Here is a 19,385-nt window from a genome sequence, read left to right as displayed (position 1 = left end):
TGGTGCTATTCTAGGTGTCAAATCAATTACTGGATTGGCAGGTTTATGCCATATAAATATTTTGCAGGGTATCAACAATAAAATGTATTTTATACTACCCATGAATTAAGCTGTTTGTAGATCATAAGGCAATTCAGGGAGATATGTGAATACAAACAAGAACTACTTCACTAAAATTAAAAATCAACAACTGTTTTTGGTAATCATACATGAACATGTAAAAGAGAAAAATCCAAAAACTAAGACTGTCTTTAAACTCCCAACACGAGCTCTGAGCTCTGAAGAAACTGCAACTATAGTGGAGAGCTTGAACCAGACTTTTGCAACTTATTGCTTGACTTAAAAATGACTCAAGTGATTATTTTCATTTCCTGTTTGCATAGCACGTCAGAGTAACCCCGGCAGAAATGGGACCATAAGTCTTTTCTATTTGGGGCCCCTTGATCTTTTATTAGAGTCCCCTCTGTCAGCACTGTGTGTAGTTTTACACACTGAATTATTTTTAATGCAGTGGTGACTTGCCACATGATCTCACAGAGGAACATGGCTTTGGAGTGACAGAAACTGGGTTTGACTCCTGTTTCTTTCACTCACTATATCCTTGAGAAAATTGTTTAACTGTTCTGAGGCTGAGAATCCTTATCAGTAAAAAAGGTTTGATACTTACTTAAAAGCATTTTCAGGATTAAGCACAGTGCCTAACAGGTAGCAGTAACTCCCTTTCCTAAAATGATTCAGATTTTCTCAACAAATTTGCCTACTGAAGCAAAGATAGAAGAGGCTAATGCATTTGCAGGTATCATGAAAGAACCCTTCCAGGTTCTCCCCATTCAAATCTGTCCAAAAAAAGTTCCTGACACAACACATTCATCTTCTACTCAGATGCTCAATGTTCTTTCCTTGCCTAAGTCAGTGATTCTCAACCATAAATGCACATTAAAATTGTCTGAAAAGCATTTAAAAAATCATTTATTGGACCCCATCCCAGATTAAATGAATCATAACCTCTGGCATTAGGGCCCGGCATTTTGACTTTGTAAAAGCTTTCCACGTGAATGCAATGTGTGACCAACTTTGAAAAACACTGGCATAGGTCTGACTGTAAATATGTGATCTTGCATCAGCCTCCACAATCTAATGCCAGCCTACGCTCTCATGTCTTCTGTTGCCCTTATCTTCTACCCAAATTCTTCTGTTCACCATCTACAAAGAGACACAATACTACCCCAACTTCCCTGCTTTGTCTTAAAGCAGTTTCCCTACCTCTCTGCCTTTCCAAATTTGGGTCATATTTAGAGTTTCATTCAAATCCTTCATCTATTGTCACATTCTCTCTCTCTCCCGTCCTCGGAGCTCACCATCTACAACACTATTCGGCATTTAACTACAAATTTCCAACTTCTTTGTCACCACTTAGTTTTCTCATTAAAAAATGAAATGTTTTAGAACTGTATACATATCTCCCAAGGAAACTCTAAACTCGTTGGAGGTAAAGTTTCTACCTTTTACTCTTTTGGTTACAAAAACCCACACTGTCTAGAGCGTCTCCTCCTGACCCCCACCATGCACTATGGAGCCTTTTACACAGGTGGTGCTTAGTAAATATCTGTGACTTTAATTGTGTGAAAATCACCCCCTTGTGTTAAACTGAATTTTTGCAGGCATCTTGCTCTGCCCTCAGTGAGGGCTTACCCACTCCCCACTCCGCACCCCCCCCCCTTTTGTTTATCACACTGCTTCTGCTAGGAGATTTGGAATCAGAAACATCTGTGTTTTTACCCTGACTCTGCTTTATACTAGTCATGTAACCTGGGATAGTTCACCTCCTCTCTAGTCTGGGATTCTTTAATTCCTAAAACAGAGATGACAACAACTACCTTCTGTGGTGTTACGGCACTATTGTACCATTAGCTAAGAAAATATCACTATTACTACTTTATTTTATCAAGAGATATTTTCTTATAATAATTTCCTAATGATTTCCTCTATGCCTTTTTTAATGATTATAAATATAGCATCCCTTAGACCAGATGTGAGTACACAAACTTTTTCATTACCTGTCCCTTAATATACTCCATAGCTCCCCACCTAAGCAGGCCTCCAGAAGCATGTATACATACTTATTGTCCTTGAAAGTACGATATAATCTGTGAAGACAGATAAAAACATGGTTATTATTAGAAATCTAGTTTAAAAACCTGTTTAAAGTTGCTTAGAACTGTCATCATAACATTATGAACAATGATCCTCATCTCCATATAAATACCCCACAACTACACTGGGCTTCTTGCCAAATCCTCTTTGATTTCCCTACTGCCTTGCTTCTGCTCCTGTGGATCTCTTTACTTAAATTGGCCTTTCTCTAACCACAGACTGAACTTCTTAATCTCAGTTTCACTGTAAACATTTTATCCATTCTTCAGGGTCAACCTTCAAGGCCATCTTTTTAACAAACAGCTCATTATCCCACCTACCAAATATGTCCTCTGCTTTTTCCAAAAACTCAGAGACCCCTGCATATGTCACCTTTAAGATTTGCCCTGCATAGTAGTAATTCATGTCAATGTCTTAAGTCCCCTAGTTGGTTAACTGACGTTGGATTCCCCTGGAAATAGACTCTGAGACTGAGATTTGCAAGCAGTCAGATTAGTGGGGAGTGCAATTGGAAACAACACCTGTAGGGGAGGAAGGAAGTAGAATTGGGCTACGTTTTAGTGCCGACAAAAGCCTCAGCTTCAAGGGGCTCTGCAGTTGTTGGATACATGTCCCCGAAGAGAGAATATGATCTTAGGCAAGGTGGTTCTCTTCACCAAATAAAAACATAAACCAATGCCCAGAGAGGAACTGAGCTACAGTCCTCAGCTGACAACCACACTCCTAGAGGCTGGGGGAATGGGGGCCTCAGTTCCAAAGCGGAACCTAGGCAGGGCATCATATTTCAACATTGTGTAAAAACAGTTTTGGGTCTTAATCATCAAGAGACCCCCTTTTCTCCCTAGCACCACACCGAGACCAAAGTAGACAGTATAGCAGCCATATCATGTACAGACAGAAGCAGCAATCAGGTAAAGTGGTTCAAAGAGTGGGCTCTGAACCAAACTGCCAAGCCTTAAATCCAGATCAGACATTTATTAGCTATGCAACATCTGTTTTCTCATTGATTCTCAAAGAATATATATATCCATTTTACTCTATACGGATTACATATTATTATGTATATTATTGATACGTATTCATTGAAAAAAATATATATCCATTTCATTCTAATTGACCAGTGAGATAAATGTGTTGATTATACATATAGATATAGCTTAGAACAGCACCTGGTATATGTTAATTTCTCAATAAATGTTGTCATTAATATTTATTCTTCATTTTATTGCCTGACTACACGCCAGGCACTTTCGAAAGAGTTGAAAATAAGACAATGAATGCAATCTAATCCATGCCCTGAAGCTGCTCATCATAGTTTGTTAACAAAATATTAATTTTAAAAGGGCATACATTCTGGGAACATAATTAATATAAAAGTAATTGAATGACTTTCTATTGGCAGCACCACCTGGGTTCAAACTTCTTTGTTGATCCTGGGGAAAAAAATGAGTCTGGAAAGATGGACAGGCAGAGAGAGTCTTTTAAAGCATTTGATCAAAAATCATAAATTTTAGTCATTACAGGGACACTTTACCCAGAAATCACTAAAACTACACTCTGGGGCATTATGACATACATGAAAGCATAAACTAGCTTATACCACTACCCTTGAATTCACAAGGATAGAGAGCTGTGGCCTATAATAATTAACATTTCTTCTGCAAACTCTTGTGACAGCTACAGAAAGAATAACTATTAGGAGATGACTGTTTCGGTACCTAGGTACTACTAGGACCAGGTTACATTCCCCCTTGACTTCTCACATGTGCCCGAATGCTGCCTCCTGCTGAAATTCAAGATCAGGATGCTCTCTGAGGAGTTTCACACATATCCTTGCTTCCCTAGTCCCCAGTTCTGCATTAAGTCTGAATAAAATAACCAGTTCAAACGATTCCTCAGTAATTTTATATTCATATATATGCATACTCAAACAGATGTATATACACACACACTTTCATGATGTTTACTCAAGAATAAAAACAACTGGAAAACATCTGACCCCAGATTTCAAACTTCTAATATTTTTAGCACTGTTGCTGTGACTTGGATGAAGAATCCAGAGTGGGGCCTCCTCCTCCTCTTCTTTCTGTCCTCTTGCATGGAAAGTTTAAAAGAAGAGCCGAGTACTACTCACCCATACCAAAAACATGAGATTCTGTCATTTGCAACAACATGGATGGAACTGGAGGTACTTATGTTAAGTGAAATAAGCCAGACATAAAAAGACAAGCATCACACGTTCTCACTTATTTGTGGGATCTAAAAATCAAAGCAATTGAATTCATGGAGATAGAGAATAGAGGGGTGGTTACCAGAGCCTGGAAAATGTAGTGGGGAGACATGCAGGAAGGGGAGATGGTTAATGGGGACAAAATAAAATAGAAAAAAAGAATAAGATCTAGCAACTGATAGCACAACAGGGAGATCACAGTTAATAACAATTTAATTGGACATTGTAAAATAACTAAAATAGTATAAGCGGATTGTTTGTAACACAAAGGGTAAATGCTCAAGGGGATGGATACCCAATTTTCCATGCTGTAATTACTATGCATTGCATGCCTGTATCAAAACATTTCAGGCGTCCCATAAATATATATGCCTATTATGTACCCACAAAAATTAAAAATAAAAATAATTTAAGTAAATAAATAAATAAAGAGCCTGAAAATCCTAAGTCCTTGGAAGCCAAATGCTCACTTACTTCACAATGAATGGAGAGCACAGCTCCTCTAAGATCCTCTTCTCTGAGTAGACATGCTCCTGCTGCTTGGTGTCAACTATGTGCTTCTTCCTTATACACTTCATAGCAAAAGCAACATTCTCATTTTTTACTTTAACCTATGTAAGAAATGGAAAGATACCTCAAAATTAACTTATATCTATATAAAACATGCTAATTGATGAGAGTCAAAACTGTTTCATGTTTAATTAGTATGGAAGCCATTAACCACTTATCCCTTTGAGAACTTTCATTCAACTGTACACACTTCCCTTTCATCATAATTTCTAGAATAGTACATCTATCTGGGATGTGGCTCTAATATTTTGTATTAAAGCAAAATAAAATTCTGTTAGACTTAATATTTAGATAGCCATTCTATTTTTAATTGCATGACATAAAAACTTTGACCAGAATTGCCATTTTTTTCTTATTATTCACTTTGCTTTCAAAGCAAGACATATTATTATTATTATTATTATTATTATTATTATTTTAAGACAGGGTCTTACTCTGTTGCCCAGAGTGCAGTGGTGCAATCAGGGCTCATTGCAGCCTTGACCTCCTGGGCTCAATCTATCCTCCCATCTCAGCCTCCTGAGTAGCTGGGACTACAAGTGTAAACCACCACACCCAGCTAATTTCTGTATTTTTTATAAAGGTGAGGCCTCACTATGTTGCTCAGGCTAGTCTCAAACTCCTGAGCCCAAGCAATCCTTCCACCTTGGCTTCCTAAAGTGCTGGGATTATAAGCATGAGCCACTGCACCCAGCCTAAAGCAAGATATATGAAATCAAGCTCTATATCTGTACCATCCAATATGATTATTGAAAATCACATGTGGTTATTTAAATTTAAATAAAATAAAATTAAAAATTCAGTTCCTGAGTTATACTAGCCACATCTCAAAAGCTCAACAGTCACATCTAATTAGTGGCTACCCTATTGAATAGCACAGATACAGGACTTCCCTCAGCACAGTTCTATTAAACAGTACTACTCTAGATGCACAAACAAGTATTTCCTTAAAAGGAAATAAACATTTTTAAATAATTTTTTGATAGATTTAAAACTCCATAAGCAGGCTACGCTAGACAAGTAACTAGATTGTGCAGAAATGGCTGCACTCCATATTTTGCTCATGTTTGCCGTTAGTGCTGCCCATGACTTTCAAATCAATGGTGAATTTACTGCTTCAATTATTATTAGAAAACAGATCTCAGCTTTGTTAATCGAATCCTTTTGCCACAAACTGATGAAAAATACCACTGCAGACGGGTATTATCTTTGTCTCTCTATAAGGCATAAGAGACATTACACACATTATTTATCCTAAAGAACTATTTGTCCCCACCCCCATCAGAGATGAAGTGAGGACTGTGTGTGAAGTGTACTGTCCAGACTTTCCTGACAACATTTCAAATCTGCTCATGGCCAAGGCCAGCCAGCAGACCAGCGGGTCAGCAGAGTTCCCAGAAGATAAGTTATGGTGAATCCTTAAAAATCTGATGGGCAAAGAAGGACTTGGTAATTGCCAAGGCCTCAGAGCCATCTGTACCCAGTAAGTCCACAGATCTCTATTCCACAGTTTCCTTAGAAAACTTGTTCTGACAGTACCACTTTTGCTACTCCTTGGAAGCTGATAGCTCAGAGAGGGGGTGATGTGGAAGGCACAACTGAAATCAGGCTGTAAGTTCCAAGATATCCTGATCAACACTACAGAAGGCTGCTCTTCAAATATTCCCTTGCATTCATCTTCTTGTCTTTTCTCACAATATGAAATTTGAGCAACCCAAAAATAAGATAATGAAGGTGAAATACAGACATAGTACTGGAGTTGTTTAAAGAATGTAACTATAACATTGAATATTTCATTTCTATGGCATTTTCACTTGACACATTCTTCTTTTCTTTAGTGTATAGAGACTAAAAGTGTCATGAATGTATATAGACACACATTTGCTGTTAGAAAATACATTATTTTATGTTTCCTTTTGGAAGTGCTTACTTGGTACATTGATAATTATTGAGAAGAAAATTCACAAAAGATGTGATGTAAGCTTGAACTAGCAGTTGATTATTACAAGTTACTAGCACAGACCTGCTACTATACAATTTACAGAGTGAAAAGTTTACTTTCTCTATTTTGGTTCAAAGCGACATTTAAGACAGCAGTAACAATTCATATATTCCTCCAAGATATGCTGGAATATAAAACAAAAAAAAAGTCAAAAGGCTTCTCTCAGATGCTTGAAACGTAAACCCCTTACAAGCTCAACTCTTCCGAACCCACCAACGCCCAGTGTTGCAATAATCTCAAGGTTCTGGAATGGGGATGATGAGGAAAATCTGGCCACCTTCTCCTTCAGCTGAATCATTTCCAGAGAGAGTGCTTTGGACAGCTTCCAGTTAGACATGGACCGCCTGTACAAGAGAAGTGAAACTTTACACACACACACACCCATAATCAAGAAGGTGTCATGCCATACATAAATTTCACTCCTACGACAGTCTGATTTCTGCTGTAACTATGATTTATAGTTGCCACAAAGGCTATCTCAACTTCTGTGGATGAGACTCAGTCCCATGCAGGGAGAAAACAATAGAAGATATAAACATAAAACTCACACATACATACACATACACATACACCAGGGAACAGACAAATACCAAATTGAATCAATGAGAGGTAAAATGGGTATAGTTTTGTGGTATTTAAAATGTACTTCTTAGGTTTCTTCTCAGTGTGGAAGTTTTTTTAAATTAAAAATATATATACCTCAAAAAAGCTGTTAAAAAACAACCATGAAAAGCAGTCAATGAAAGGGAATAAAACAAGGCAGCCACTTCCTTTGCTGCATGTACAGGAGAATGCCACACTGACAATCTTTCCCACATTTTGCTAGTTTTGTCAGATCTTGAAGCTTTGCATGGCTGAACCAAAATAACTGCTTTGTGAAATACGAAAAGTACATTTCTTACTTTATGTCTAAGTATTGTTGTTTGGAAATACCCATTTTTTTTTTCTCTTTTAATAAGGTTTACTGCTCCGGGTTACATATTCATAAATTATTACCACAAAAGGCCTTCAGCATAAAAATCACAAAAACATATGTGAAGTACTGATTAAATCTTCTAATTTAATTCAAATTTAAGTTTTCTAAGAATTTTGACTATATGGCTTTGATAGCATTATCTAGTGAACATATGCTTAAGCATTCACTCTAAAAAAAATGTTTCAGCAATTTTCAAATAATTTTCATTTAACAAAGTAGAGTTTTCTAGTACATAAAAAAATGAATCACTAACACTACATTTAGAGACCTACCCAACTCCCTCCTCCACATATCCCTGGGCAATAGTTTCTTTACATTTTGAAAAAATTCTAACCATAACCCTGCTCTTTACCTCTAATCAAATATTAATGTCTTTTTGAGCTAAGTCACCAGGCAACATAAAATATCCCTTTTGTAAGTCCCTGGATTAGAACATTTCTCCCTAACGTTCCTACTCATCACCCAAAATAAAGGAGCAGACTATTTATAATAGACTTAGATAATATCCATTCTAGTGGAAGTGGTGTTGTCTTTGTGGAAGAACAATTAAAAAGAACTCTCCAGAATTTTCTAGTGAAGGCACATTAAAAGTTACCGCACAGCAAGTCACACCCTCTGTCCCCTTCTTTATTTATCGGCTGCCAGAAGTCAGTTCCAGCTCAGGAAAACATTCCTCCACTTACTTCGCATGTCTTTTTTCATCATCACGGTTCAGGTTTGCCACATATCCTTCAAGGTATTTTTGCAGCTCTTCAAATGTACCAACAGTTTGGTTGAATGTTCTAAATAGATAGAATAAAATAAAATGCTCCGTGCTGATAGTTACCAAGGCAACTTGACATTCTTCTAAGCTCATAAAACACTAGCTGGTTATTTATGACTTTATAAATCATTTTTAAATCATTTATGAGATATTAAAGTTGATATAATACGTAGAAAGGTTATTAAAAGCCATATAAATTGATCCTTTGAGCTTATAAAAGCAAAGCAGCTATTAATGAGAACAGAAAACATTTTTTATAGTTGTATAACTTGTATTTAAGGCTCAACAACAATTTTTTTAAGAAGATAGTGGGAAGGGAACAGCCTTACATGATGTGTTTACTGAATCAACAGGTTACAGGGATTGCAGATTATTTTAACTTTGCTTAATTAAGTTAAGCTATATATCGTTTAAATCGAGAGTAAAATTTATCTCTTGTCTCAAGATAACTCTCTCCATTTCACATTCCTTCATAATTAAATCCAAATCGTTTTACCTTACTTTAGTAGTTCTCTGAGAATTAGCCAACATCTCATTACCTTTCTCACCCTTCCTGGATCACAGGTTCCTCATGGGCCTGATCTAATCGCTCTGTCTCCAGTCCATTATCATTGGGAATTCTAACACAGTCCTATGCCCTTGAGAAAAAATAATCCCTTTCCCCACCAATGAAAGGCCAACTTTCTTGATTACTCCCAATGCTTCCCTGCTTCTATCTCCAACAATCTATCTTGACTTGTAATTATTAGGGTATTTCTTTTCCCTACTACAAAATAGTATCCTTCTTAAAAGTAAAGACCATGTTTTAATCATCTTTGTAACATTTTAAGTACCTGGTACACAGCAGAATGAAAAGAGTGAGTTTACCTCAAAATACCTAAAACTAATAAGCCAGAGCCACCTCAGTATTGTGCTGTCTCAGCTTACTGCCTCTACCCATTTACTTGACAACCAATCTATATTTACTTTATTAAGCACATATTACATACTGTGCAGAGTATTTTTCCTTTTCCCCTCCAGATCTATTCTCTACTCTTTTGTAGCCTGTTCTATGGGCTGACCTTTGTCGACTGAAGAGTAGTGAGACATAAAACAGGATGGTTATGAATTTTCTAATTTCCAATAGTTGAAATTTTCTGTTAAAAAGGAAAAACTCTTACTTTGTTTTACTTTTATTTATTCTATACTTCAGCATTATTTTGCTGGCTATTAAAGTAACTGCAGTATTGCTGTAAACAAATCTTATTTTTTAAATAGAGGTGAGACAGGTGCTATAGGTCTCTAGAAATTCTCCACTAACTAATCCTAAAGTCAAGTTTAAACAGCTACAACATTGTTGCTGTGATATTCAAATAGCTTACATTAATTCAGATGCTATAGTCTGAGCAATAACTAATGAGCTTTTTTTGAAACTTGTACCAACGGTCAATGATAGAGATGTGACAAATAGCATTTCCCATTTGTTTAGAACTCTTGCCATACAAAGTTATTTCATAACTTTGGGTTATTTCATATTTTATCACTTTTAAAAACAGGAAATATAACTCAAACTTTAACTCTCCTTCTTGCACTGTATTCAATCTAAGCATTTGTTAAAATCATGAATTAAGAAAGAAGAAATAAAAAGTCACTGGCTTTCAGTCACTATATTTCATTGCAAGGATGGTGCCCTGTATTCAGCCACCATCTGGTGAGCACTTCCCATATGCCAAGGACTATGTCAAAGGCTGGCACTGCAACCGCAGTGAACAAGTTACATGTTTCTGTATTCATGAAGCTTACAGAAGTGTGGGGAGACAGATGTTAAATAAAGCAATCAAAGTGTTATAATGATATGACAAGGGTATAACGGCTGCTATGAGCGCATTATTGTGGGATCTTAGTCTAGTCTATAAGTCATAGCTAGGATGATCATATAATTTATCATCCAAGTTGGAATATATTTCAGAATGAAATGATGTGTCAATATTAAATATGCTGGTGTAATCTGAACTGTCTCAGTAAATCCAAGATGTAAGTAAACCTAGTTATATCTGATAATCAGTTTGTCTCACCCACAGAAAAAATTCACATAATTTTTATGTCTCATTGTGCCTAATGCAATATTTTGTTATTGCAGACTCTAAATTATATACATGTGAAATAAACATTTTAAAATTATAAACTGGCAAGTAACTTTTAAGCCATGTAAAATTATTATATCCTCTTTATGGATTATGAATACATGAGATATTGTATAAATATGTGGTATATGTGATTACAATGAAGAAAAAGGAAATGAGTTCCTCCTTTCTATCCTATTTTTAGTCCTAGCATTTTGCATCCATTTATAATATTTTACCACCACACAGCTAATGCCACTCAGTGCTTGCACATATTTTAAGGAACATATATATAAGACAATGCATTATTGATACAATACTGTACCAATATATTTTCCATTTGAGAGTTGGAATCCAAAGATTACCTTTATCTGAACACAATTGGCACTTTTCTAGTCCTACGCTTTTGCTTGAGGGTTTTATTTCACCTAGGGGGACTTTGACATTTCCTCTTTGCCTAGAAAAGTCCTGTTAATACTTTAAATCCCTTTTTCACACCTAAAAATTAAAATAAAACCTTAACCACTTTACTGCATACTGATTGCTCTTCTTTTTGAACACATGCTTGGGAGCCAACTGGCATGGTGGAAACCATGGGGAAATGAGTTAGGAAGCCTGGACAGGGACGGCTCCAACACAGGGAGCACTGTTGGGGAAATTATTTAACCTACCTGGGACTCAACTCATTTTGTATCTGTAGAGGAGAGAATTAAAACAACTCTAAGTGATATCAAGAATTATTATTAACGTTTCAGGCATGTTAGCATTATTGTGGTCATGCATTATGTATAATACTTAGCTTTTAGAAATGCAACTAAAATGTATAGATAAAATAATTTTATGTTGGGAATTTGCTTAAAAATAGTGTGGATATAGCAGGAAGTGGTAAAGGGGTATAGATAAGGCATAAATTGATCATTGTTTAACTTGCATTATGGGTTCATGATACCATTCTATTTTTTGATATGTTTACATTTTTCCATAATAAAAATATATTTTTAAATGCTCTAAAATTTTTTCCAGCTCTATATCTCTAGAATCTATGTTCAATAAATGTTCTATTTAGTTAGCAGTCAACTATATACTACCTTGTGATATCTGTTGTCATTTTATAATTTTTGTTAATATTTCCTATGAGTATGCTCTATTTCTTTGACTACACTATGACTTTTCTGACAGTGGCCTGCCTTTGGTATCACTGAATTTCCTTCATTTTGTCAAGTAGATAACCAATAAATACTGAATTGATTAATGAGAAACCCAAGGGGGCAGATTCAAACATGATTTAAAATGAGTGATGGATATAAAATAAGACTTATTTTGAAGAATAACCTAAGACAGTTAGAGATTAATATTGACACAAATCACTTATGAATTACCACAAACGTTCAATTAAAGTGACTCTGGAAAAATATGTAGCTAATAAATATTTTATGCTTTGAGAGAGGTTTTGTTCAAAAAATTTTTGACTACTAAAGGCATTTTAGAAATAAATTTTGTAATTGTTCACTATATTGTATGGAAGAAATCCATAAGCGAACTAATAAACTTACTTCCCTAGAAGATGCAGAATTTAAATCAGTCTATTGCTGATATTTATGTACAAACTCTGCACACAAAATATTTAGCCTGCCAGCATCTGCCCCTGCCACAGACCGATTCAGATCAGAAGGCCCTGTTCCTTCCCATGAATTTTAATAGAATGTACTTGCAGCTGAGATCGGCCAGTATTTCCAAGTGGTGATGAATGAGAAAACAGATCGGCCTTGGAGTAACAGAAGGCCAAGTCTTCAAAGGTGGCAGTGGCCTGCCTCCTCCAACATCAGTATACTCACTCTCGATCTATAACCAGGCATGCAACATCATTTTCTTCAGCAATAATGTTAGCTGACCTGACATCATCACTGCAAACAAAAATAGGAAATTCAATTTTCACTATAATTAGAAATTAAACATCCACTTTTATTAGGGAATGTACTAACTTTGTATGAAAACACAACCATCACTTAAACCTCCCAAAAACTGCTTTTAAACATCATAATGTATATCTCCCAAAAAAGATTTGAAATATGCCCCAACAGAGGTTATGTACATAAGGAATTCAGAGGAGATAAATAAGGAATTGCACTGGGAACAGAGAAGAATAAGTGACAACAAATGTTTATGGAATCTCATTCTGAGCTTTGTGAAAGTCCAAATAAAAGAGCTCTCCTCTGATCAAAGGAGAAGTATTCATTAACAAGAAGGCAAAACTGAAATTAACTGATCAGAGAAATGTATTGGAAGAACAGTCAAGTAATTAGCATAAGATAAACCAATCATTAATAAAATAAAAAAGTAATTGCAGTGCCATATCACCCAATTAACTAAATACTAAAATACTTTCATTTCAAAGCGTAAAGTGTATATTTTTCCATTAAAATCTCTGAAATCAGAGCATGTCTTAAAATTGGTAAAATACAATGTAATTAGCAGCATTTTCTTTTACTTAGGAGTATATAGTAGGGCAGTGCATCTTATAACTGATAGCTTGCAATTGTATATGATCTAATGGTTGCAAATTTAATTACCTAGTGAATGCCAATGGGTATCAGGTAAAGTACTTCTTTAGAGACTTTTACTTATATTAGCTTCCTCCCTCTATTAGTTATAAACTAAAAGACACACACAAAAATGGTACATCCACAAGGCACCCCATGCTCTGAGATTCATTTAAGGTGACTTGGGAGTACCAAGCATATCCTGGAGTACACTTTGGGACTCTTCTAGACAACTTCATCAAAAATGTTATCACACAAAGTATATTTCCTTTACCTTCTCTTAGTAATAGGACAGGAAAAACACTGGCAGCCCACCTCTACTATTTCAAAGAAGACCCCTATCTACCTAGCTCACATTCTGAGACCTTCTGACATAACTCACTGTCCCTCCCAAGTTTACAGGGTCCTTGTTAGAAGATATCAGTGAAAACACTTCAGTTTCATGGACCTTTGAGACAGGAGCAGGTAGTTTGTACTTGTATATGTAAAGGTAGAGATAGAGATAGAGATGGTGGATGTAGAGCCAGACAGATCTAGAAATAGACATAAACATAGACACAGACACAGACATGATCTTGACTGTGGGCCAACCATTTGATTTGTGAGCTTAGAGAAAGGAAAGGCATATGGTATTCCTTTTGCATGTCAGTATCATGATTCTGACTGAGAATATTCTCTGCAAACATTTTACAAGTATTAGATGTATGTAAATACACTTATGTTTCTTTCATAGTAACTGTGTAAGTGCCATAGATTTATTTTCGCACATAAAATTCTGAAAGAACTCCAGGGACTATTTAATGTCAAGTCATGGAAATATACAGAATATAAGGAATACTGAATCATGGTCAGTGGCCCTAAAAAGTGATAGCATTAAAAGGCACAAAAATATAAAAATATTTATCTCCAACTTTCCTTCTCATTGATTTTAGCTTAATGCTTTCAAACACCTTTAGGAACTGAGTGTCTATATTAAACATAAATTCCCATGCTTTTTTTTAGGAAAACACTATAATTGGCTAGCCACAACATATAGCATAAATTACTTCAGGCTCAGCAAAACTGAATAACATCTTTTCTTTCAAGAGCTATTTTGACTCTATACTGCATTTACAAAGTACTGTGCACTTACAAGCTTCAGCTGTTTTGCTTGAAAGTATGAGAAAACCTATAAGTGTTAAGAACAAAGACATTGAAGTCCTGGATAATAATATTACGTTATTATATTGCACGAATGTATATTCTGTTACAAAGAAACAAAAAGAAGAATAATTTTCCTAATACTGAAACAAGTTCATTACTAGCTATAAAGTAGTAAAGAAGAATTCAGCTTGTCTTTAAATCCCACTTTTAAATTATTTAAATAATAGCCAAAACTTTATTTTTAGCAGTTGGTTTTCTTTAAAAACTAAGAGATTTATGATTTTTAAAGACTCAAATTTGTCTTCAGGTAATATCTGAACACTTTTTCTTTGCTCTGTACTTATGTAAACCTGATCTACAAACCAGCAGAATTGGGGTTTCATGGGCAAAGGTTAAGAAGATAAATGAACAGGAATACTATTCCTTTTCCAAAATCATACAGTTGAAACAAATGCATTTAGTCATATGCAATTTTTAACTTATTTCTTAAGTAATTCCAAGTATTAATTTGAAAATATAGATAATTTCAATAAAGTGTGTTGCTCTAACTTTAACTTAATATTTTATAAAGTTATTTATATTTAGGAAAATGCATTTGATTAGACTTGAGGTTTTTATGAGTTCCAGGAAATGCAAAGTGTGCCTCAAGCCATTTAATTAGTTTTTAAAAATATTTCTTCCACAAATTAGATCAACAGTAAATAAACTCATACCTCAAGACTGAAGGTTGTGCTAAAAATTTCAAATGTACTATTTCGAGTTGTTTTTAAAACTTGCAAAACGAGCTGATAAAAATTCTTAAGAAAATACTACTTTTGACCTGATGATTTAAAAGCACACAAAATATATACAATTATTTCGTAATTTTTTAAAAGGTCAAAACTCTGAAGTAGGCAATATTTCAAACTTTGGAAATATAAAAATTTGTTTATAAGGATAATTTTTCTATTTTTAATCTTTTCTCAGACACTTTTTTGAAACTAAAAGTTTAATAGAACACCAATTTCATTTTCACCAGCAAACTTAAGATTTTCCAATTATTTCCTCTGCGAATTAGTATACTTATTTCCCACATAAAAAATGTCCTAAGAAATCACTTCAAAATATATAATATTAGGATATTTGTTGCCATTAGCTTGGTAGCTCAATTTAACAACTCTAAATGATTTTATATAAAAAATAGTCAAAGCATTTTATCTAAACTATGGCACATAAATTCATGAATTCACCTGATAAGAGCTTTTTCTCCAAAGTATTCTCCTTTCTGCAGTGTTTTTATCAGCTGTGGTTGATCATGGCCTTCTGTACTCTGTGTTACTTTTACCTACACAATGTTAAACAATACAAAGAAAAAGAGACCAAAGGAAAAGGAGAATCTGAACACACATTCATTCAACCAAACCCTCCAGACCTAGATAAACTTGGACAAGGAAAAAGACAATACTTTGTTTTAATTTTACGGTAATTAGGACAATTACCTACAATCAACCCATTTTGATAGATGTGGGAAATCTTATGGTCCAATATTATCAAATAACTATCCACTGTAAGAGGAAAATTCACCATCTAAACTCCACCTTCTAAAGTTAAATTTTAAATGTGAATCCAGTGATTCCTTCTGAGAGGTCCACAAAGCAAATAATAATGGTCTTGTGGGAACTTTTTCTATTTTAAAAAGCCTAATCGAATTGACAAATTAATCAAAAATAAGGTTGAGTATCAGTAGTTCTGAGTCTGGTATCAATAGATTGACTGGCTGAATCCTGTGCACCTCCTAAAACTGAATGCAAAATGTTGATTGAAAAAGGGTCTACAACTTTCATGGGCACTCAAAGCAATCTGTTGCCCAGAAAGGCTTAAGAATCCCCCACCCAGCAGGGCCAAACAGCAAAAGCCCTGTTTGTGGTTAGAGTTATTCCAATTCAACATGGTAACAAGTGCTGCTTTAGGCTGACTAGAAATTCTGTTTGGCATTTATGTATGTCACAATGAAATAAAATTTTAAAAATAATAAATGCAATGTTTTATTAGCAAGAATTATGTCAAAGTATGGGGTCTAGGTTGGGAAAAAATGATAGGAAGTAGTTCTGAGTGTTGAAGAGTTTCAGAGGTTTGAAACTATTTTGTCCATGTTTTTCCTTCACTTGGGGCCAAATTCAAAGTTCAACCACAATTCAGTTTACAAATGGCAGTGCCTGACTCCCTGATGATAAACTCTTCCAGAGAAGAGATAACATACATAAAAATCTGCCAGTTTATACACACAGGTACTCAAGAATTGACCCCTCCCTTCAATATTTCACAGATGTTTTTCATCTCTGAGTAACACTGTTGAGTCAACACTGGAACAACTGGCAACATGTTATCCATTCAATATCTAGGTTAAGAAAAAGACTTATTGTACATGTTAATATAAATTTTGCATCAGCATCTAAGTTCACTTGAGTTGTTTTGTATCAATTGAAATTCTGAGCCATATTGGTTCTATAAGCTTGATACCTAATTGTTATTGTCTTCAATTGCTGAATTCATTCTCCACCTACTACTTGTCGTATCTGTTGGATGAGAAAATATTCCAGTACTGATCTTGGAATCTGGGGATGATTGAGAATCACATATTCATAGCCAGAAGGGACCTTATAAATAATCCAGCCATCTCATATACAATTAAGCTAGGTCTACCCCCAAAAAATCAAGTGACCTACATAACATTACTAAGAAGTGATTATTTCTTAGGGGGTCCTGTGGCCTCCGCTCCAAACCCAGTGTTCAAACAGAATTGCATGGGACTCTACTGGTAGAAGCTCCTTTATCTGTCCAAAATGGAGGACCTATATTACAATGCAAAGCATAGTTGAGATTATGGCAAACTGATTTAAAATAATCTTTTTGATTTAGTAAGCTTTAATTAACAGTTACCTTTCCTTTTGCCAAAATGAAAAAGGTACTTCCTTCCTCACCCTCTCTAATGATGTAATCTCCCTTATCATAGTATTCCTGTTGGGATAAGAGAGAAAGAAAATGTCAGATCAAGTGGAGACATACAATTGAAGACATAAAGGAAGCAGAACTCTTTTGTCTTTGAAATGAGTATTTCACACCTGTTTTGGGGTTTGTTTGGTTGTTGTTTTTGCCTATTGTAACTGTAAGCTTTTCTTACATTGCAGTCATAAACTGTAGAAAAGTAAGGAGACTTTCGCTTTATTATCTGCACTTACATTTTCTTCTTTCACAGAGTAAATTCACCTGGAATACTGAATTTCAGGTATGGGGTCCAAAGACATAAAGAGAAACGAGAGCCAGGCAACATCACCAGCTTTCACCTGCATAATCTAAATATAAACTGTTTGATGATCAGCAACATTCTAAAAATTGAGTCTGGGGTCTAGAAAGAGAACAAGTGATTATATAATATCCCCAATGGATATTAGGAAAATTGCCCTTAATTTCTAAGTCCTTGAAAAGCAACTTCTCAGAAGATTCTACATTCACAGTAGGTAATGCTGTCATAATACTATATCCAAAGATTTCTCATCATAAAACATTGACACTGGAAATTTTTACATGTAAATTCTATTATTTAATTTAGATTTATTCTCATGAAATCTCAAATTATTGCATATTTCTTTTTATTTGTTAACATTTGTTTCTCTTGTAAATGTTTATATGATTAGAAAATTCTTGAGGAGGAAAAAGTAATCTATCCACCTGTCAGACCAAAAGAGCAACTAAAGATCTCAGAAAACAAAGGATAGATTAAACTGTCCACCTCTACTTTGCTTTAATTTGATCTTGTCTTAAAGTCACAGAACTAAGATGGATCTCTTAATTATTTATACAAACAAAAGTGGCTTCTTTAATTTTTAAAAAGGCATAACTAACCACATAATTGCTCTCTCTTGTTTTTCTTTTAGACTTGAAAATAAATTCCAAACTAAACTACTTTGTGTCTGTTGTTTTTCAGCACTTTCTTGGTCATTTATTCTTAAAACCTATTTACATTTCTGGAATAAATGTCACTCCTAATACTAATAAATACGCCTTTTATTTTCATAACACTATGTACATTTTATAATACATGTCAACATCTCATGGAAGGAAGTATAATATTTTTGGAGTAAAAAGTACTTTGAAGCCAAACACATCTATATTCACATCCCAGTTTACAATCAATTTTACTTTCCTCAACCGATGAAATTGAAGTAACAACACTTATCTTCAAAGATTTAGGAAAGTGCATTAGTTTTCTATTGCTGCTGTAACAACCACAAACTTGGTGGCTTAGAGCCACACCCTTTCAATATTTATAGTTTCTGTGAGTCAGAAAGTCTAGGCACGGTGTTGCTCAATTAGGTTTCTCAGTTAGGGTCTCTTAGGATGGAGCTCAAGGTATCAATAGGGTTTATGTCATTCCGGAAGCTCAGGGGAAAATTCACTTTCAGGTCATTCAGGTTGCTGGAAGGATTCACCTGCAGGATAAGATCCCATTTCCTTACTGACTGACAGTGGGAACTGCCCATCAGGTCTCTCCCATTCCTGCAGAGAGCCTCTGGATTCTACCTCTGTTGCATCTCTCTGACCCCAACCAGAGATAATTCTATGCTCATGTAACTATACTCAATAGTCATTCACCTAGCCAATTCATGGTAATCTATTTTAAAGTCCCAAACTTTAAGCATACCATTAAAGTCCCTTTTGCCATGTAATATAACATATTCACACATTCCAAGGATTAGAATCTGGATATCTGGAAGGGGGTGTGGGGCAGGGAACCATTCTGCCTACCACAATAAGTCAATGAAAGGCAATGTTGTCTGAAATATTAGGAGCCTCTGAAATACAGTAAATGCACAATTAATAATTGCCATGCTAAGAAGGAGAATGGTAATGATTTGCTCAGCTGTT

The 19,385-nt window shown here is 35.1% G+C and overlaps 1 protein-coding gene across 5 annotated transcripts in view; it reads right to left on the bottom strand.

Moving 5' to 3' along the window:
- PRKG2 (protein kinase cGMP-dependent 2) overlaps positions 1-19,385 on the bottom strand; it is a 115,911-nt gene that overhangs the window by 44,994 nt on the left and 51,532 nt on the right. For 2 of the 5 annotated variants that reach the window (XM_026456701.2, XM_023222571.1), the window contains exons 7-13: positions 17,400-17,477; positions 15,710-15,804; positions 12,633-12,701; positions 8,616-8,714; positions 7,147-7,300; positions 4,859-4,995; positions 2,058-2,147 (exon numbers count right to left, since the gene is read on the bottom strand). In XM_026456701.2, coding sequence (XP_026312486.1) covers positions 2,058-2,147; positions 4,859-4,995; positions 7,147-7,300; positions 8,616-8,714; positions 12,633-12,701; positions 15,710-15,804; positions 17,400-17,477 — 722 coding nt within the window. Of the gene's footprint in view, positions 1-2,057; positions 2,148-4,858; positions 4,996-7,146; positions 7,301-8,615; positions 8,715-12,632; positions 12,702-15,709; positions 15,805-17,185; positions 17,312-17,399; positions 17,481-19,385 lie in introns of those variants that run through there. The other 3 variants (XM_023222573.1, XM_023222572.2, XM_023222574.1) reach the window with 3 other exon arrangements.

The sequence above is a fragment of the Piliocolobus tephrosceles genome, chromosome 3, assembly GCF_002776525.5.
Source record: "Piliocolobus tephrosceles isolate RC106 chromosome 3, ASM277652v3, whole genome shotgun sequence".
Classification (NCBI taxonomy): domain Eukaryota; kingdom Metazoa; phylum Chordata; class Mammalia; order Primates; family Cercopithecidae; genus Piliocolobus; species Piliocolobus tephrosceles.
Note: the sequence above shows the minus strand (reverse complement) of the source record. Positions and strands in the feature narration are given on the sequence as shown.